The sequence below is a fragment of the Gymnogyps californianus genome, chromosome 6, assembly GCF_018139145.2.
Source record: "Gymnogyps californianus isolate 813 chromosome 6, ASM1813914v2, whole genome shotgun sequence".
Lineage (NCBI taxonomy): Eukaryota > Metazoa > Chordata > Aves > Accipitriformes > Cathartidae > Gymnogyps > Gymnogyps californianus.
Window position 1 is genome coordinate 20910714 of NC_059476.1, and position 22058 is coordinate 20932771.

General features: G+C 39.8%; 1 protein-coding gene across 2 annotated transcripts in view; it reads left to right on the forward strand.

Annotated features, from left to right (window-relative positions):
* Positions 1-18879, forward strand: part of VSTM4 (V-set and transmembrane domain containing 4) — a 40044-nt gene extending 21165 nt beyond the window's left edge. Inside the window, exons 6-8 of one of the 2 annotated variants that reach the window (XM_050899134.1) lie at positions 4031-4143; positions 4996-5057; positions 17168-18879. In XM_050899134.1, coding sequence (XP_050755091.1) covers positions 4031-4143; positions 4996-5057; positions 17168-17293 — 301 coding nt within the window. In that variant the 3' untranslated portion in view covers positions 17294-18879. Of the gene's footprint in view, positions 1-4030; positions 4144-4995; positions 5058-10387; positions 10413-17167 lie in introns of those variants that run through there. The other variant, XM_050899135.1, reaches the window with a different exon arrangement.
* The last annotated feature ends 3179 nt before the right edge of the window (positions 18880-22058 follow it).

Sequence of the window (22058 nt, forward strand, 5' to 3'; positions counted from 1 at the left end):
CTGTATTCAACCTAACTGACACTCGGATGTAAGTGAAGTCACAACAAAGCAACAGAGAGTTCAGGAGAGGCCAGTACAAACTGAAACTTTCATGTTATTCATGGGAAGATCTTTGTTCCGTGACCCTGACCAGCCATTGCACCACACCAAAAATTTACAGAGACAGCTCAGCAGTTTTCATTTTTCCCTGGATGTTTTCTCTTTCCCCTTCTTTATTAGCTGCTGGGACAAAGTTGGAATCACAAAAACAAAAACAGAAGGGAGAGGGGGAGGAAATCAAAGTAGATTGGTAGAGAACACAAGAAGAGGAGAAAAATGAGGCCCGACTGAAAAGATGACTGAAAAACATGGAGCATGGCAGTCAGATAAAAAGACTAGTACTACAGAATCTGCCTCCCTGGGAATAGATGATGTGGTAGTGATACTACTGCAAACACTAAACTTAGGAGGCTGAATAGCAGGGGGAAAACAAGCCAACATGATTTCTTCACTGTAAAACGGAATGTCCAGAAGCAAAAGAAATGCATTACTCTGTATGGATAAAAATATGGCTTCATGTATTTCAGTGGGACAACATATGCTAATGAAAGCCCCAATCCCACAAATGCATGTCGAAAGTGCATTGACTTCAGGGCTTTAAAATCAAATAGCTATGAAAGTGTTACCAGTATCATCACTTTTGCTATGTTTCACACTTGGTACCATTTATTTTCCACCCTCTGCTCAAAACACAAACCATTAATTCATTTGAACTCATTTCTCTTCACCTGCGCATTCCTCATCTTGGAACTTAATTCAGCACATTTAGACCCAAAACCCAGTGTCTAAATATCCATTAGGCCAAACTGATGAACTAATTTGCATGAGATTCCTGCCTGTCAAAATGACTACACTGTGCAAAATTGAGCCTTGATTAGAGAGGCTCAGCTCCAACTCCCTTAGTGATATTTCAAACTCAGAGCAGAATCCAGTTTCAAAATTACATTAATAGTCCGGTGTCTAAGAAATGTCTGTACTCCCACTGCAGTAATACCTAAGCATCTTAAAATATTTCATGTCTTGACATCATAATGGTGTTTTTACTTAATTGGAATCTGAAGCACAAAGGCTAAGTGATTTGCCCCAGGTCTCACAAAATGGCCTTGGTAGAAAAGAAAATTAAATCCAGATTTCCTGAGTAGAACAAAGCAAATGTTTAGGTTTTGGTTTGCTACTTGACCAACAACAAATTAAGGAAAAAAGTGAGTTAACCAAAAACCATTTATTTCCCACATTTTAAAAATAAATACCTAAATAAAAAGTACAGTTATTCTGGGTTTTCCAAACCACCTAATTCCATTTTCTGGGGTTTTCTTTTCTTTAAATATCCTCCTTCTTATTATCTTCCTTGTTATTAGATCATTTTGTCAGTTTTCAGATCCAGAAACCCCCAGGAGGTGTAGCTTTGAAAATAGGAATTATTTTTTTCTGTCTTCTATATTTGTTTTGGCCTGAACTCTCCAGTCCTTCAGTGACTGCTCTTCTGGAGACAAATAATTTGAGGTGAAAAAGGTGTTCACCTCAGAAAGCTGTCCATCTCGACACCTTGGTTCCACAGTGCCAATCTAACATCGTAGGGGCAAATTCTGCCAGACTCAACCAGAACCAAGTACCCAGTCCATCCCTGGCACCTTTTCACACAGCTCCCCTATTTGGAAAATATCAAAGCAGCTCCCGGTTCACTCAAGTGAATTTTTTGTCATCCCCCTGCAGAGCTTTGACAAGAGGAAATAGCTGACTTAGATGACAACAGGAGAAGTTCCACATCCTTGACTCTAGTAAGGGTAGTAAAGCCAAAATTGTAGTAGTTTGCCAGCTCTTGGGACAGCCATGACCTCCAGTGAAACTGCTGCCTTGGTGCCATGATTGTTAGACACCTTCCACAGGTTTTTCCCCCAAACTCCCGTATTTTTCTTGCTCTCTAAAAACTCATTAGATCCTTCAAGAAGTGCACAATGTAACACTGTTGAAATAGAAGCCAGGAGGCTGGAGGAGGAGCCGGAGAAAAAAACCTAACTTTCCTTTTAGACATAGAACAAGACAAGCTCACAAAGAGGCAGTGTTTCAGAGCCAAGGAGTCTTTTCTGAGCCTCCTTGTTTGGTTTGAGGAGCTCAGTTCTAAGACAGCAAGTACATTTATTGTATCTCCCAGAATTAGTTAACCCTGTATGGCCCTGGCATTTAAAAGAAAAGCGTAAGCCACACATACATTTCTCTGTAGCTTCACTTTTTCAGTGGCAAAGCAGGAATAATAACTAATGCCATGAATTGACACTAAGCCTTTTCATATACTGTGCTTAAAGTAGCTATAACATAATAATAATATCTTTAACCTACACATCTGCCTTAATGACCTTGGATTATTAAAACCAAAAACATTAAAAAAATCATTCTTGTCCCCTTTTTGCTATTCTTTGTTCTTTGCAGTTTGCTGTGTTTGTGCAATGGAGCCAAGCAGGACAGTTTCATTTCCTGCTGGTTTTAAACCATTTCATGTTTTGATTTTGATATAGAAACAAATGGTTGTTGTGGGATAGGTTCACAATAGTGCAGACAGATTTTGAAATTATTTTAATGCAGCCCTCAGTTTACATAATTGATGTGATTTATTTATAAATCATGAAAATATTTTACCTTTTAAACACTTTAAAAAAAGTTTGGCAGCAAACCTATGTTTTGGACTGAGCACATGGAACAGAACTCAGGAAAATCAGACTTTGGCCCAGTTTGATTATTTTATTCTATTAATATAAAGAGAATGTTTCATTATGCAAAAGAACCTGGAGAGGAACAGCAACTTCGGACAAATGATTTAAAATTCAGCGAAGTCGGTGTTGTCAGTGTTATGACCATGGAGACCCTGGTTGGATCCCATTGTGTGGTGTAACTCACCAGCACAGAACAGAAAAGTCCCCACAACCATACTGTGTTAAATCTTTCCCAGGGTGAGCCCATGGTCAGATGCATCTGAGCAACAACTGCTTACCAAGTGACCTCCACGACCATAGTCATCATAACTAACTGCTATACACTCTCCTCCCACCCCAGCTGTACGTTAAGATTTCTTTCATTATCAGTTAAGCCAATACAATTTTATTTCACTTTAGTTGCAAGCTAGGAGCACCTGCACAGTTAGTTACCACAGCTCAGCTGACACATGGTGACAATTGCTGTAACCTGACTGCGTATCCAAGCCCTAAATATTCAAAGCAGGATTTACGACCTCAGGCTTTGGGAGATGCTAAGGGTAAAAAAGTCAGACTTAGAAGATGTTAAACTGTAATAGTCCAAACACAGAAGCTTTCTTGGACAGGAGTCTGTTTACAATATAGCTTGTACTCTTCCCTCATACCTACTAGTGCTTTTTCAGCACAGATGTACTGGAGTATGCCTGAGTTCAGAGATTGGGGCACAGTTTCTCCATTTTATATGCACTAAGCACACTGGCCTCTTTTAAGAAGCTAGCTTTTTCAAATGTGGGTTTGTGAGCTGTTCGAAGACATGCTGCATGCCCTCCTGGCCTGCTGGCCCCTCAGCCAGTCTTAGCCCAGAAACCACATTGAAGATTTTGCTTTGCTGTATGCTTTCCGTGTGAGCTTATGCAAGTCACCTAGCCTGTCTGTGCCTCTGGCCCTCGAGGACAGACGGGTACAAGCTCACCCTGGGTGCAGCAGTGGGGTCATACATGTTTTTAAGGAAAAGGTGCTATGAAATGAGTCTTGTCTAAACCTGACACCTTGCATTTTCTGCACCAGGACAGATCAGACTCCTGAGTTTCTCAGCCAGGCTGTATTGTTGAAAAAATGCAAGACCCAGAGCATTTCCAACCCCCGTAAGAGGTTTTTCAGTATATCCCGAGGTCAAAATCCAAGTTGTTGGGCAGGGACTCTCACAAGTGGAAGGTGATATGTTTGCATGAACTCACTGGGACAAACTCTCTTTCCCTCCATTGCCTTCACTTTCTCCTCACATATGGGCCTCTGCTTTGCAGTTCTGGGGAGACAGTTACCAGTGTGACAAGCATGTCTCCTCTACAGCCCAAGAAGGTAAAGAAAAAGAAAGAGAAGGAGAAACTGGAGCAGCCACCAGCCATCCCAGCAAAAGGTATGAAAACAGAGATGCAGAGGTATTTCAAATCCCGAGCACAACCATGGAGGGACAGCAGAGTGTGGGATGTCAGGACTCCTGCACTCTGCCACTGACTCTGCCTGCGAGGCGACCTGTGCTCGCTCCCATCCGTGGGGGAAGAAATGGCCTGTGCCTGCTGCTGGGACCAGGCTCTCACCTCCCTGCAGCTTTAGCTATTGAAAAGCTAGTCACTGAGTACAAGCAAGAGGTCTCAGCTCCCACTAATCAGAGGAGAGAGAGGAACCTCTGTAGCAATATTCACCCTGCTCAAAGAGAAGATTAAAGTTAGGCAAGATGAAATTTGATGTTGGGGATAGACTGAGGGAAGCCAGCACATGGCACTCTTAAAATTACAGGTGCACTTGAGGAGTCAAGCAAGCTGAGCAGATAAAGATCAACCTCTTGGGGACCTCACTTTCAAAGAGGATTTGCGATTGCCTCTGGGGTCAGTCTCACAAACTCTTGGGCGTACTTTCTGAGCACTACTGCCAGTACTGAGGCACTGGGAGAGAGGAGGGAAAGGACCCAGAGGTTTACTGTGGATTAGATCACAAGTGATCAGTTCTCAAGGGGTATATTTGCTCTGGCTTCTGCACACAAACAGCATGTTTTGTGTATCAGATTCTTTAATTTTATTAATTTTTCTAATTCATAAGCCCTATGCTTCATTGTAAAATATATTACCTGAAATTCAGTTAAACTCTGGTATATGTATTTGGTCCTAATCCTCTATTAATCTGTAATTTATAAATTGCTAATGCATATACTAAAAATGACAGTGAATGATGATAATGATATGAAATGATCCCTTAATATTTATTTCCATAGCTCCAATAGCTAATAATTTTCCTAAGCCCAAGCTCTTGAAACCTCAAAGAAAATTGATCCTGGTAAGTAATTTTCTATGACATTATTTTCTCCATATTCTTCTTTCTCAATACAATTGCTGTAATGTTGCCAGAACTCTAGGTTCAGAAACTATAAATTGGCTTAAAAATCATACAAGTCCTTTTTTTTAGGTAATACTTTTTCAAGTGATGAATTATCTTGGCTCTTTTCATTTTGAGCATTAGGTTACACTGGATTATGTTTTCCAGCTTTCTAGCAGTCATTGTGTCTACAAATTTAGCCTGTTCTTAAATGAAACCTGCTATTGATACTCGCATGCTTCTGACAGCTGGTGCTTTGGAAAAAATACCAGTTACTGACAGAATCACAACTGTACTAGTCACACTGCTTTTGAGACTTTTCAAGTCAAAAATGGTGAGCCTGATTCTGCCCTACAGTGCAAGTGTAAGTCAAGAATAACTGAATTGCAGGAATAAGATGTATGTATATAGCTCATATTAAGGAAAAAAAAAAAACTTATATGACAGTTTCTGTTGGATATGAGTTTCTGTCTGAAAAAAAACCCCTGTAGATATATGCCAGACAAATCAAATAGATGGAGAGATGTTTCTCTGCTTTAGTAACAAAGCAGTACCTGGACAAGACATCCAGGGGTAATAGAGACAGACTTTCATACCAACTAACTTCAGCTGCCTATATAAAGAGGGTGGTCTGCTAGGCTCCCTATGTAGTGAACAGAAAGAAAGATGAGTTAGAGTAGGAGCCTGGTACTCCTACTAATTCAGACTAGGTGCTCTGAATTGCCTTTTGGGGATTCTTTCTCACTTCTCTGGCAATAGAGAGAGCCCAGAGTGACTAACTCCCTAACTTAGGTGAAGGTGGGTGCCTAAAGTTAGGCCATGTGAATAACCCCAATGCCCCTATGATGGCTTCACTTTCAGATGAGGGTTAGAACTGGGAACCTTCGCACCAATTGTCAGTAAATAACCTCTGCCCTTTTAAGCACGGTCAGGATACCTGGGCATAATGCCAGGTGACTTCAGAACGGCTCAGTTAAAATCTTAGGCTATATTGCTGCCTGGGTATGGAGCTCACCTCTCCTCCGCTGGTCCTGCAAGGGACTGCACCTTGGCCAGGCTCTGCTCATACAGGTCAAGTTTCAGTAGAGGCAGAGTTTTAAAAGTCCATGAAAAAAATCTTATATCCATGTAGGCAATTGTGTCAGGCCAAAGTTACACTGAGAGGACAAAGACACAGATGAGAGCACTTGGCATCAGGGGATGACAGCCACCCTTTGCCGCACGCACGCTGCATTAGTCACTGCGCCCAGGCACGCGGCTACATCAGAAATCAGTTAGTCTTCAGCCCTCCTAGGAAAAGCACTCATCAGTTAAAGCACTCAGATTCTTCCTGCAGGTCAATAAAGCACATCAACACATGCTGAACTTGAGGTAAATCTGTTTCCAAATGCTTTTTCTTTCTGGAATAAATCCAAGGATATGGGCCGCAAATAGCTGTTGGCTCTTCCTTTCCTGCTAAGCGACCCCAGTCAAGGTTCAAACTCTTTGGAGATGAGCAGGAATAAAGCCTGTTCAAACAATGAAATCAGCTTTGTCTTCCCTGGCGTGACTGAGGATCCACATGCTGCATGCAGCCAGCAGACTCGGTTTTAATACCTTGCTGTTAGACTCGAGTCTGGCAGCTGTTTCCATACATTGCTCTTTTCCCTTTCATATTTCACCTCAGGGTGCACCTGGAGAGATATTGCAGCCTGCAGAAAACACACGATCTATGGACATGAGTTAGTTTTAAGTCAAAAAGTAATCCAACAAGTATCATCCAAAGGATTTTCAAGACCCAAATTCACCTAGCAATAAAGTGCAATAAAGGGCAAAGTAAACTAAACCCAAGTCAGTCTATAAGGCGCATTCAGAAGCTGGGCAGGACACTCCCCAGAGCTGTTTCCCATTTCTGTTCCTCTTGCCTCCCTTTACAACACAGTTGGTTAAACCTCTATGTTTTAGTATTCTCAGCAAAAAGAAAAAAAAAAGAAATCCATTTTTTCTGCTTTTAAATGATTTTGCAGTGAGGAAATTAAAGTAACTGAAGTAAAAGGAGTTTCAACAAAGACACAAAATGGTAATAATTACAGAGAAAAAGACATATCAAATTCATCTAAATGAAACATTTTATTTATTTTCAGCAAACTTGCCTCCCCATTTTTTTAACTCTCAAAAATTTCTCAGATTTTAAATTTTCAGTCTGCTTTGGGGCAAAAAAATATTATTGTCATCCTGCCAAATCTCTGCAGGATAAAATAATTCTTTCTTTCCAACTGTAATTATTGCACAGCTGGTGTCTGCACTAGGTCTTTTTTCACTGATGGCACATAGTTACTAGGTAATCGTCGCTTCAAAGACAGACTCAAATCGCTGAGTTTCTGGACTTCTTCTGCAGCTTCCCTGTGCAATCCAAGGAAGGTACCACACCAGGGCACCAGGAGAATATTCTAGAAAACCTAAGCAAACAAGCTAGAGTATAAGGAAACATTACAAAATAATTCCAGTGTTTTGGGAAATTTTTTGTAATAACCTAAATACCAGCAAAATTATTTCCAGAGGACATGTGTTTCTGGTTTCTTGAAAGATGTTTATAATAAGCTAGAGAATTTCTTTTGTTGTTAACGTGCTAGAGTGGGTTGCAGTATAATTTTACAAGAATACAATAACCTGGATAAAATATGGACATAATCTCAATGAAAATTAAAAAAAAAAAAAAAAAAAAGAGAGAAAGCCAATTGCACAGCCTTGAGTAAAGCCTTTTAAAAACTCTGCTTAAGTCATATTGCTTTTGCTTTAGCCAGAATAACAATTCTATGCTCCCCTTGTTGCAAAAATATTCCCCATCAGTGTCATTCTCTATTAGCATCAATGAGAAATGTGCACAGATCAAAGGAAATAGAGATGCTGAAATGCAAAAAGGGATAGTTTTTATAGCATGCAAGAAGTACAGAGAGTCGTTAGGAAGAAGAAAATTCTAGGGGCCCACAAATTCTGCTCTCTAAGGGCTGTTCTGCTGTAGCCTTAAGTACTTAGCGCTTTGAGTTGGTAGAGATAAATCTTATGCTTCCTCAACCAAATTTTCTAGTAAGCCTTTCATTGCCTCCTAGAGATTAGTTGTCATAGCCCAAGAGTGTCAGTTATAGAACATCATCTAAATGAAAAGGTTTCAGTGTCTTTTCATGAAGATTTGCACCACCAAGCTTAGGAGCTCTTGTGTAATTCGCTAGAGCCAATGGAAAGGACATGACCTCAGGTTAGACCAAATCCTGCAGTCTTTACCTATGCAAAATTTTTGTTGACTTCATCATTTTCACACTAAATTTTAAGGGGAGGAATACCTGCACAGATAAGACAGGCTATAGGGAATCTTCCTGATTCTGCCGCTGACTTATGTGGCCTCTGCTAAGTCATATAATTGTCCTACTTTGAAATCAGGTAAATATATCCTGTATTACAAATGATCCCCTTGGGCTTAGTTCTTCAAATATGTTGTACATGTAAAGCACACAGTACGTAAGAGTTGGCTTCTGCTGTTCCTATAGTGACTAACCTCTTGAATAACCTCTTTACTGGAGCGTATCTGGCTTCTCTTGTTCTCCACCACAGAGTACCTATTGGTCCTCTGTGACTTCTGAAGCAGAGTGCTTTCAGTAACCATAGCCGAGCTATTTAAGAGAAGCATCCTTCTACCTTCAGGTCATATGACGTAGACAGCATTGTTTGTCTCAGCATGGATTGGATCACCAGTGGCCCGGTGCCACATCACCACTGAGATTTTCTTTTGATGATGATGATGATGTAAAAGCTACTTGAGAAACATGAAGGGCTTATGGTTATCTAAGACTGAGGGAAATTTCTGGAAGTCATTTTGTTAACTTTGAGTGAAAGCATAATCTTTGGCACCCATTCTACCTGCCTGCCTTTTTCAGGCACCACATATATTTTATGCTGAGATTTGCAAAGCCAACTTAGAGATCTGGATTCCCAGGTTTTTACAGATGTAACAGAAATTGGAAGCTCAGGTTTTTTTCTGCAGCTTTGAAAATCCCGTCCTTATTTATCATTATAGGCTAAGTGCTGACGATGTGCTGAGTGCCAGCCAGTGCAGCTCAGGACAGTCCCTGCACTGAAAGTGCTTACTCTGTAATGAATAATATGTCTGAAAGTCTGGAATTTGCAAGTATTCATTCAAAGGACAGCTTCCCTGCTCCTGCCATTTCCACAAAGCAGAAGGATGTTGTTTTAAGCAGGAACTTGACATAAGTTTGACACCTGTGGAACTGAGAAGGCTGTGACTTGGTCTCGTCATCTGCATATACTCAGAAAAATCAGGCTTTCAGCATTACACATTTAGCTCAGTGCTCTTCTACAGTGTATACTCCTGAATCAAGCAATGAAGACAGGTGCTCCTAAAGCTGCCCAGAAGCTTAAGTTTCCTTCATCTGAAAAATCCTTTTGACTTTTAGGTTTCAGGAGTGCATTTCCCATTGTACAACAAACCAACCAGATCCATTGTGTATCAGAACCAGTGACCTTGGAGTCCTTTCGGGAAAGGGAGTCTAGATGTGCGAGTGAATTATCTGCAGTCTGATTACCACGTCAGAGCTGTGAAATGTAAAGAGGTGCTTTTGGTTTTTGATTGCTGGGAAATTTGTGCCTTCTAAGCTGCACTCGAGCCTGCAGTCCTGCAGCTTCAGCCTCACAGCAACCTCGGAGCAAATTTACACATTGAAAGATCGTACTTGATAGATGAGTTGATTTTTTTCCCCATCTTCTTTTTCATCTTACAATTAAGCACTACATCATTCGAACCAGTCTTATACCTGTCCTGGTTTCGGCTGGAAAATATGGACAATACCGTATGCATCAAGCTAGCCAGGAAAGGTCGGCTAGTCAGTTTTTTGCACAACTAGTAGGATTCCTCATTAGTCTTAACCTGTAGGTACCATTGGCCCTTTCCTTGAGAAAGAAAAAAAAAGTGAAATACATCTGTTCAGTAATTTGTGGATTCTGGGTCTGGGAACAATCAAGTCTTCCTTCCTCCTGGATGATTTTAAATTAAAAGGTATGCCACCCTCTGTTAGAAGAGTTGTTTCCTCCACAATATGTAACAATGGGTGATGATTTAAGTTCCCAATTTCTTAAGGCATTATTGATCTCCACAGACTTCAAGTAACATTGTACATATGATATACAAAGGAGTGGTGAACATTTTTTTCCTTGACTCCCTGTGATTCTTGAATATTTCCATTGAGTCCACATAATTTCTCTCTCTGCGAGATGAATAATCCTTTTTTTTTTTTTTGCAGTCTCTCCTTAGGATGTGAGATGCCCATAGGAATATGAGTATCATTTACACATTCAGATTGACAGAACACAACATATTCAAAACTACTGAGTTATGCCTGCTTTCCCATTCAGATCACAGGTTGCTATCTTTACCCCCAAGAAGGAACAGTTTGTATAAATACATAAAATCTCTTGCTGGAATTGTGCCGAGACTTGTGTATTTACAAAATCCCACAGCAGATGATTTTTGTGTGGTGACACATTTGGAGTAATAAAAGTGTCACCAGAGAACTGAAAACCTTTAATTACTTCCTTGGGCCTTTTTGAAGGATAAGAAGAAATCAGCCTGATTTCCAGCAATGTTGGTTTAGAATCTAGGAATAACTCTGCAACTGTAAAAGGAATAAAGCATTAGCAAAGGTAACGACGCTCTTCCCCAAAAGCTGTTAAAACAGGTTGGACAAATCTCTGCCAGGTATATTTAATTCTGTTAATGAAGAAAGATGGACTGACTCACCCCTTAGAGTCACTACCTGCCCTACATTTGTGGGATTCCATTTCTTTAAAATAAAATCATTCAATGGGACTTAGCAAATCATCTTTGTCCCTGACTTTGTTATCATCGCTTCTGTGGGATTCAATAGCAAAATTGAGATGCAACACTGAAAGAGGCTTCACAAATTGCTGTAGATATTGTTCCCAGGGAGTCTGGGAAGTATTTGTTAGTCTAGGGAGTAAAAAATAAGCATCTTGATGGAAAGAACCTGTCCTTTTTAACTGATAGTGCCACTAAAAGTCATACTTCCTACTCCCCATATGTTCCAATGTCATATTTCTCAGCTTTGGCACTGAGAAGACAATGGCTCCCTTGATATTTCAGTGCTCTTACTGGCCAGCAGTTGCATTTCTAGGGGATAACTCATCTTGCAGATCTAGCTTCAGATTTTCATGAAGGTCTGCAGAAGTAATTTCTGAAGCTCCCCTCTTCCAGGGGAATCTCTGGCTTTCTGCCTGCAATCAAGACACTGACATTGGTAAACACCCGAAGCTCTAAAGGGGGGGGACGACATCTCTTTCTGACTCCTGAGTTAAGTTACTACCTTAATGAAGGAGCCATCCCACTGAAGTTCATAGGGTTTGAGCATAAAGTGTATCTATGGCCCTGAGGAGCACTGCTGATTTCAACACAAGACCATACATTCTAGAGAGAGTGGTTTTCCAGTGTGTATTAAAAAATAGGACTGTCAAAGGCTAATCCTTTTCTCTTTGAAGCTACAGTGAGTTTTCTCACTATTAACTTTGCAAAATCCTGCCTAACCCCACTGCTAGCACGTGCTGTCTCCCCCTGTCCTGGTGGCCCAGACAAGGGGGTTGCAGCCTGTCCACCAAACATGCTGAATCTTCGCTTCAGCACACTCTTGCCTTCACCTCCATAACTGACCCTCCAGTGATGGCCAGGCTGGCAGCCATATGCCATCCCCTCCCACAGCTTCAAAAAAAAAGATGCTTATGGAAAGGAGATATGCAGAGAAGAAGATGGGCTAGCCCCTTTTCCTTAGGCTGCACGCAGTATGCAGTTTCCTCTCATCTGGGCATTCATACAAAGGGAAGCAACAATCTGTCCCTGTGGCCAAAGCCCATCCAGTTGGCCTGGAGAGTCCTGTCTAGACACTTTCTGACTGAGTGTGCTCAGGCAGTGACACAGGGTGCTCCTGAGCTGTGCCGTCTGGACAGTATCCGCATTTTTCCTGTGGAGCTCTTTACCGGGTGTGACTACATAACAGGATGTTTCTCAAATATAAAAGGGAAAATGCCAAAGATTCAAGTTTGGCCTTTGCAAGGGAAAGGGAGAGAAAAATGGTAGTTCCAGCACGTGCTTGCTAAGAAAGAGCTACGTCATGGCCCTGGGGCAGGGATGCTTTCTTTGTGCTGTGGCGTAACCTGGAGAGAGGTGCAATTCCTAGAGACTGGATCAAACAAACCTCACCACCACCTCTTGACTCTGTACCTTTCCCATTTGCGTTTCCTACAGCATCCCCCTGGCACTGCAGTGTGCACCCAACAGCACAGCATGGCCAGTCTATAGGTGGCAGTTTGCCATGTACTGGCAACCAAACCAGCAAACATATGCATAATTGGCAAGGTTTTATCCTTGCTGACCTAATACATGCACCCACGAGCACAGGGCTTGCCAGTGAGGGTGGGGGTTCATTTTCAAGTGTTTCTGCAGGAAATCAGAGTTCCTAAAAATATTATGAAACTCTGACTGGAACTTGGGACATATGCTTGTTAAATCCAGAAAACTCAGAGGTGAAGATTCAATTTGGTCTATAAACGTAATTTTCTTGCTCTGGTCCCATGTTAAAGTCATTCTGCATCATATCCCAAACAGAAACTCCATCACATGCGATCATATACACCCTGAATTCCAGGGCAAATGTCTGCAGCAATAGTCACTAAAATATCTAAGATTGAAGCGAACTGGGAAGTGAGCCCTTTTCTGCTTATCTTTGATAGTAAACTAGAATCAGGGGAATTATTTTTTTTTTTAATTAGAAATTGACATTCATTTTGTCATCTTCGTGATAACTGATGTGGTCATGGAACAATGAGATTGCAGCAATCTGTAAGTATAAGTTGACATCAGTTGTTTTTCCAGACAAGTTAAATTTATGAGGCTGTTATTTGCTTGTTTTCTTCATACCTAATGACAAATTTGGATAAAAGTGGTCTTAGTTAAAACTTCAAGAACTTTTGGTCTGACAGTGATCACAGTAAACATCATTGAGGCTGCTGAGAAACAAACCAGCTAAGCCTAGGAAGAACAAAATTGACATTCCTGGTAATTATGACATAAAAATCAGAGTAATTTTCATTAAAAATCCAACCCTTCTAGGTCATTTCTAACACATTTATATACTGGACAAACTCAATAAAAACAAAACTATGTATACACATACTTTAGTTTCTTCTAAATATTCACATGATAGACTTTGCAGATTGTTTATTAAGAAAAATGTTCCTATAAGTGAACTCTTTCGAATAGTTGCCCATGGGAAGCCCTGTGACTGGAATAAACTAAAATTAAACTGGAAGAAATTTGGAAGAGGAATCATTTTGCATTTGCCAGAAGATACACTGGAAAATGATGACTCTTCCTAATTTATATTTCTGCAAAGTGTGTGATCCCAAGACGAGGAAACAGACATACAGGATAAAGACTGTATCTAGAAATGTCACACTGGAATAGAATTCTATTTGAAGAAATCATTTCAATGATATTTTAGAACAATGATGTAATTTTTCAGGAAAGGATGTTGTAGCCATAGAAATCCCAATGACCTCCTAAGTGAAAAGCCAGGACAGAAAGAGAGAGGTGAATGGACAGTCATTAATTGTCTCTTCCTCTTCTGCCCTAGTATGAGTCCCACCTATAACATCAGTTATTAAAGTCACGCTATTGTTCCAAAAAGGAGGTGGTGGCAGGATTCCAGGTTTACACTGCCAAAATGCTATCCAATCCAAATGAGAGATGAAATCATAGAATTAGTTTTCTTTCCCTGCCTGTTCAAAAAAAAAAATTGGTTTTGGACAAACAAACCACCAAAATTAAATTAAACATGTGGTTGATAAATGAAGTACAGAAGAGTGTATGGAATAAAACTCTGGCTACCATAGGTACTTTAAAGTAGCGTTGGCTTCCATGCACTGTTATTACGCATCCTTTGCTGAAAACTGTATACCCTTCACAATTTTGAACCTCCTGTGTGTTTCCTCATATTTTCAATCAAATTATTACATACTAGAAATATGCATAAGGGAAATTATTCTACACATTTTATGGTGTGCTGTTGCTTGTAGCAGTAATTGAAGTACCTTTTCCACTTATGAAAGTACTAATTTTATTTGGTTTTATTGCTTTTCTAGATGCAATTATTTATTTAGTGTGTTTTGGCTTTATTAAATTATGTTTACTATAGGAACATCATAAAAATGTATGAAAGCAACACATCAGCCACTACTGCCCAATGACTTGTTTTGGGGAATCTAGTGTTATTTTTCATATCCAAACATAATAGAATAAAGTAAGAATAAAGAGATAATCTACACTGGAAAACAATGCAATTTTGAGATAATATAATAAAACACCTGGACAATATGATTTCATAAATCTTAGTTCTAAAATTTACATGAGCTGGGTGTTAGGGTGGCTATTTTAGGACATGCGGCATTTTCTAAATGGAAACATAACATGAAATACAATTAAACAGCAAAGGGGAAAGCATATACAGATTTAGCTTGCCCTGAGCAACTGATTTCCACAGAAAGATGAAAATATTTCTACTTCAAAAGAGGCACTGGGTCAGTCTTAGGAAATGCAGAGTTTTACTCTGGGAGTGACCAACAGCTTGTTTGTAAAGTTTTACCAGTTTCATTTTTAGGAGACTTTTCAGATGCAGTGTATCATTCTGCGTTGAGGGTCTGAGGTGACACCCATTGAAGTTGGCAGCAAAACTCCCAATACCTTCAAATAGAGACTAGATGTGCTATCGTACACTGAGAATAAAATCTTCAACATTTGCTGGTGTTACTGTGGTGTCCAGCCTCAACTCCTGTATTTAGCCTCTGTGCTACCTACTGAATAGATGGGCACATATAGTTTTAAAATCTCAAAAGGAATCTTTAACATATCTTAAAAGGCAAAAACAACTTAAATGCCTAGAAACTGAGGCTAATACTCTCAGGCTAGAAAGAAGGGGGGAATATAAAAATTAATTAAGTATCAGAGCAGTTGACCAAGAGTTTTTTCTAACTCTTTAAGCCAAAGCCAGGATAGGACAGATGTCTTTCTAAATATTGTGGTTCAGTTCAGTCCCAATACATGAACAAAGAAAAGAAATGTGTGATTTTATTTCTGTTACATACAAGATCAGGCTAGGACCCACAGGAAGTCCTTTTACCTCATTACACCAGAGAATTCAATGAAAGCAGGAAATTTTCTGTGTAGTCAACAGTGGAGCATTTGATAGTGAATGAGGACCAGAAGCTGAGATCAAATAGGACTACCCATGCAAGAGGGGGATGGAGGGAAGACCATGCGACTAATCAAATGCAAAGATTACAGTCCTGCAGACAGCCCTGCAAATGGCCTTTACTCACATGCACAGACGAACTGACTTCAGTGACACCAGTTGCAGCAGCAGCTGCACAAAGTATTTCAGGATCAGATCTGCAGAGAAGAAATACAATTAAATTAATGCTGGAAAAGTGTAAACTGATCCACCCAGAGGGAAGCAATCTGAAATGCAGAGTGTGAGCAACTGTCAAGGCAAAATGAGAGGATTCCAGAGCAGTGCAAAAGACAGGAAGAAGGGGAGCACAGGGATTGATTTCAGAGGATATTAGATGCTTATCTTTTTAGCCAGAAGACAATATAATCATTATTCAAACACATTTCAAGGAAACAGGAATCATTTATGTTAAATCAGAAAGAAATAAATAGCAGTAAATAGAACATAAAGGAAACTCTTGGCATTGGAAAATATTGTCAATTTCTTCTTTATAACATTTAAGTACTGTATGGAAAAATCTTGGTTTATGAACTTTGAGTCAGTTTTCAGTTTACAACTGGCAAAGCCTTTCTTGGTCTGAGAGATGCAACCTTTTCAATAAGGTATAGTCTTGTGACTGCAAAAATTTGCATGGCTGAAGTGTTTTTCATTTTAATTGTCCGTTTTAGGCTTAAACTTGAGGACACCAGTTATATTCAGGTAGAACACAGTACCAAGAAGATAAAAGAACAAATTCTCCAGTTCTTCACTTGCACAGGGCCTTAGCACTTCACCCTTCTTCAGGGAGCACAGACTTCAATCTTCTACAGGCGAACTGAAATCCGTTTCAAGTACTAGGGCCCCATGTACAATTCCACAGAAACTCTTTTGTTTGTTGCTACATTTTCTGAGGTGAATTTGATATGAACAAACCACTCCCAACTGATGAGCCAACACACACAAAGGAACACAAGACAAGACTTTGCTCCTCTAAGCAACCACTCTGAGTCTGGATGAAGTCCCCAATAGCAGTAGGCAGCTCTTCTGTCACCCACGTGAAATTTGTTCAGTAAATTTTCTTGATAACGTCTCTCTTAGCTAAGTTTTATAGTTCTAAGTCTGAAACTCAACCACCGTAATACATCAGACAGCTTTGATGGTATGGCCTTTTTTCTAAATTCTGAACTCATCTATAGCATGGCAAAAGTGGTGAAATCCCATTGGAATGACAGTAACTCAATTCTATCCATTTTTGCTGCCTTCTGCATATTTTTAACAAGTTTTTTGGTTCTGTTAAGAAACATAGTGAGAGGTACTGTGAGTGGCTGTGATTAGAGATGTAACTGGTCCAAGGTTTACAGCTGGGAAGCAAATCTGGCATATATATTTCAAATTGTGAAATCTGCAATAAGTAAAATTAAATTGGGAAATTAGGATTAAAGAGGCTGAACATTTTGCTAACACATATCTTTCAAATTTGCAATATTTGAATTGTCAAATTAAGATGTTCAGTGTTTGAGAAACAAGGAGAAATTGGAAATGAACCTGAAAATCCTACTATTTCCTGTTTCTTATTCTTAATATTATTTTTATTTCATCTTCTATGAACTAACTCTAGTGCAGACTGAACTGATTAACAGCATAGTAGAATTAGCATGTGTGAGAGAAAAAGATGTAGCCCATTCTATAGAATATTTACATTCAGTGGTAACATTATTATAACTGTAATTTGTTGGTTCTGTTTCCTAGCCAAAAATCGCAGAGGAGAATTTAACATATGCTGAACTTGAACTTATGAAGCCGATTCAGGAAGCCAAAGGCATTCCCAGTACGACAGTCTATGCACAGATACTCTTTGAGGAGAACAAGCTGTAATAGTTTATGCCTGTATAAATGTCCTTTGTCTGTGTTCTATTTAATTCTTGCTGTGCTGTTTATTTATAAAAATCATACAAATGTCCTTATTTTTTTATTTCCATTCATGCACTTCTATTTTTCTATGAGACTTTTAAACAAAATGTAGTTGAAAGGAATCATAGAAAAAGCAGCTGGTCTACAAGTGACATCCCAGAGACACCCTTCATAGCGTTCGGCCCCCCTGTTTTAAATGGACTGAAGTTCCACCTGGGGCGTTTTTAGTACTAAACATTATTCCTTCTTTGATGCTAACGTGACAAGTCCAGCTGCAAACAGCAACACCTTAGCAAGCCTCAGAAGGACTAGTGGCAGGATCCATGCACATCAGCCTGCTTCTGAAGACAAAGACCACTGACCAGGAAATTTGTCAATTTAATGCTGTTTTTCCCATCAGAAAAATATTAGATCAGTAAAGCTGAGACTTTTTTCTATAGCAAAGGAAAAGCTAAAATTACTTTTTCTGCTTTTTTTCCCCTCCAGAAATAGTTATAAAAAGGTTTAGTTTCTATATTTTCAAATTCCCTTTCTAAATGACATTGTCTTTAAAAACTTATGTTACTACTTAAGTGCTTGAAATCAAACATTTCAAAATAATCCAAAGGAAACATTCCTAGTTAAACCCCAGTGATTTAAGGAAGAATATTTATAGCTTGGGAACGTTTTCCAGGATTTGATTTTTTTTTAATTCTGATTGGGAATAGGAAAAATTTGATAGTGAGTAAAAGAATTTGACAGAATCAGGACACTGTTTTTGGCCTTGATTTAGACTGGTGCTTCCAAACCCGCAACAGTTTCCTCCTGTGGCCTACATTACTGAGCTGCTGATCTAGAGGAAAAATCACACAGCTTCTCCTTTAGTATGGAGCAGACTCCGTTAACGCCCTGCTCACTTTGGAGTTATTTCTTTGGAAAGATCAGGGCTCAGGAGATAGGGAAATGAGCCTAATGTGAGAGCACAAAATACTTTTCCTGTTTCTTCACCTCTTGATAACTGAGAAGGGATTCTTCCTTTTCCTTTGATACACATTCATGGAAAATGGGCTTTTCTGTGGCATCCTGGGCATTTCAGTCATGAAGGATAGCTGGACTGATGTTTTCAAGCTCCTAAATCTCTGATGCCCAAAAATTCCACCAAAGCTCAGCGAGAGTTGGGTACCCAACATCTTTCAGCCCTTGGGAAGCTTTAGCCCTTGAGTACCTGCAGAGTTAATGGAGACATAAAAGCATGGGCTCTTTAGCTCACCATCAGGCCATGGAGAGCTGACATTTGGCATGTGCCAGGTCCTCTCCAGGTCTGGGAGGGAGCCCCTTGACAGGCCACTCATTCAGCAGTATTTAGTGTGGATTTTGGAGTAGCACTTGCAGGCCTTGGGTTTTGAAATCCTAACCAAGGTGATCCAAGTTGCTTCCTCCTTTACAGGTCAGGCCTTTTTAGTGATACAGCAACTTCTCGCCAGGGCTCAGAGCACAGCTGGGAACCATCGCAGGAATACACAGGTTCTTATTCCTGTTACTGCATGGGAGCGCAGGAGGGGAGGGCAGGAGTGACAATGCAGGGATGGGGATACGCGACAAAGGGAGAGAGCCTTTTGGAGGGTTTCACCGGAATAAGCAAGTCTGTATAAACTGCTTTTTAACTCTTTTGAATGGGAGTAGAGATTAGGCAGCACACATAATCTGTTACTGTATAGCCAGGATGTTTAAATGTAAAATGCAGTCACCTACTTCCACATTAGATAAAAATCTCTTGCATAAAAAAAGTATTTTAAGAAAAGCTTGTCAGGCTGGCCATTATGTACAGTACTAATTCCAACTCCAGTCCCTCATCAAAACAGTTCTTTCCAAACTGAGGCCAGCTTTTATCAATAGGTTTGCTAGTAATGATTTGCATTTTTAATGTTTGCATTTGTGAGCTGTCAAGAAAATGTTTGTTTCACCTTTTCATTATCCCAGGAGTTTAATCACCCGCCAAAAGGGCATGGTATCTTTCCTTGTTCTCCAGTCGGGTGATGAACTTGCAATGACAACAGCAATCAACTCATTGACCAAAAAGAAATTGGTGCTAAAGAGTGATCAAACATGCAGGGATCAATTTTGGAACAGCCAGAGTTTGACTGACTATTCAGAGAGGACATCTCTTATGCAGACATCTGTAAGGAAGGCCCTAGAAAAGTATAGAACTTATTAGTGATTCCTTTGGAATTAAAAATAAAACCCTAACACATTAATGAGTTGACCACTTAGTTGTGAAAACTTTCTAAAGTTTGGTATATAAACATTCCTTTTACATACAACTGGCCATTGTACCCATTGTTCAGAAAAATCCTCTACTGTATGTTTATGCCCAGTATTTTAATGAATACCATTCTTTGTGTATTAATGTTCTATATATTCTTGTTTATGTTTGATATCTAATTCCCCAAAATAATAGTTAATTGAGCTAAATAAATTACCTTTTTTGGTGAGATAAGTTCTCTTAGTCTGTGTAGGATTTATTGCTTGCTAGAGAACAATTTGAGGACGTGTTTATCTCGTACTGAGCATTTAGACAATCCCAATAGGTGGGAATTGAACTTTTCATTCTGCAGAAAATTCCATGATTTTAAAATGTTTTCCATTTGTGGCCGACTTCAGATGACAGCAGAATCCTGAAAGGCAACAGACCAGCTGAGTGAAAGGAGGCCAGAAATACTACTTAGGAGAACACCCATCTTCCTGAGCAGACTTTTCCTATGCCTTTTCTTATGCAGTGTCCACCCAGATTTAATAATGTCAGATCATATCATTGGAGAAAGAAGAACATCATCCTTTACCTTGCAATTAATTGCACATCTTTAAGTATCAAAGCAACTCACTTGAAAGACTATGGAGAAGAAAATTTCACTGAATATAATTTGCTTTAGTGGGAGAAATGCAGAATAGGTTGGATTTAGCTCCTTCTAACAGGAACTGCAAGGCCGAATTAATCTCTGGCCTAACTCCCTCTGCCTTCAGCAGAACAGCAGCAGAGCTGAATGTGGTCCACTGTTCTTTTATGACAGGAGCTCCCATGAAGACTGTTAATACCTTATTAAGCAGCAGTTGGAGTCAGCTGCTGAGTCATACTATTTTGGTTACTCCTTCTGTTGTCATTGCTAAAACATGGCCTAGTGCTGAAATTTTAACAAATACAGCTCTATTAGCTTTAGACCAATTTAGTATCAGATTGTTAAATGTTAATGTACTGCAGCCTATAGCTTTAAATAGAATTAGAGATGTTTACAGCTTTGGTTAAATGCACCTTGTTCCTCCACATTAAATTTTATTACTAGAATCCTCCATCAGCAAATAGGAGTAAATCATATTAGTGTCACAGACTGTGTGGGGATTGATTCTGCAGCCCAAGGAAAAGGTGTTTTATTACTCTTTATTACAACTTTCTAATTGGTAGGTGTGATCAGAATGTCATTATCTCTGTAATTACAAGCAAATTATTTGTTTTAGAATAACTGTAACATAATTGTGGGGTTCTCTTCATTAAGAAGTTCAATAAACTTGTGTCCTTAGCCAGGGTTTGGCCAGGTTCTGCTGGCATAGCAGGACTCAGACCAGATGAGGTCTCATTTGATGTTTGATGTATAGGTCAAATTCTGCTTTTTGAGGGCTTCTCCAAAACACCTCTGGTGAGTGACATCAAGGCGCAAAGATCCTTTTTGGCTTCAGTCTAACCTGCCAGGGTAAAACATAAAATTCCTAAACTCCACTGCACAACAATTGCTCTTCTGAGTTTCCTGCACTAATCTGAAATATACTCATTTGGTGTGCTTTGTTCCACCACCTGGTTTGACTCCATTTTACTACCTTGGTTGGGAGGCAGGGTAGATTGAAAGACTGCATGCCAGTAGAAGACTGAGTTTGTGTTATTCCTCTCAGAAAAAAAGAAAAAATGGAGATAAAACAGATTTTGAGATGTCAGCTAGTCTATTGCTTGATCCCAAGGTTGGACCAACTCAGCCTGACTTAATCTGGTAGAGGTTGGTCTAACCTCTTAGAAACTTCCAGTGATAAGGTTCCATACTCTCCTCACCATCCATTTCCACAGCCCTAATCATTCAAAATGTTTCCTAGCATATAGGCTATATCTTCTTGCCTTTTCCCCAGTAGACATACAGAACATCTCCCTTTCCTCTTAACAGCCTTCTCCATATTTGAAGACTATTGAAGGGAAGGTTGAAAAGAGAATTAACAACCTCAATTCTGTCAGGCTTTCCTCTTGTAAAGACGACGTGATTCCCAACACTGCTTCTCTGGAAAAGATTAACAAATTATTCCAGAGAAAACAGCCCTGGAAATTCAGGGAATGGTTAGATTGGATCCTGAGCTGGCTTCCCAGATCCCATTCTGAGCACAGCCCACAGAGGAAAATGCCTGCTGAAACACCTGCACAAAACACATCATAGCCCCAACATGTGGATCTCAAACAACCCCTCTCACTGGCTGTCCCAGCTCTTTCAGCAAGCTTCACAGCAGTTTCATATTCCAGCATTTCCACTCAGAGGCTAAATGCTGAAGCAATGTGCTCTTACTGACTGCATAGCAATAGGTAGGGCAAGAATCCTACCTGTCTTGGCACCATCTTGTGCTAAGTCTCGTTCTTCACCAGCGTTGCTGGGTTGTTTGCAAACCCCACAAGAGGCTTTTCAGTCTTTGACCACCCCAGTCAGAAATGTTCTGGCAGCCCTTT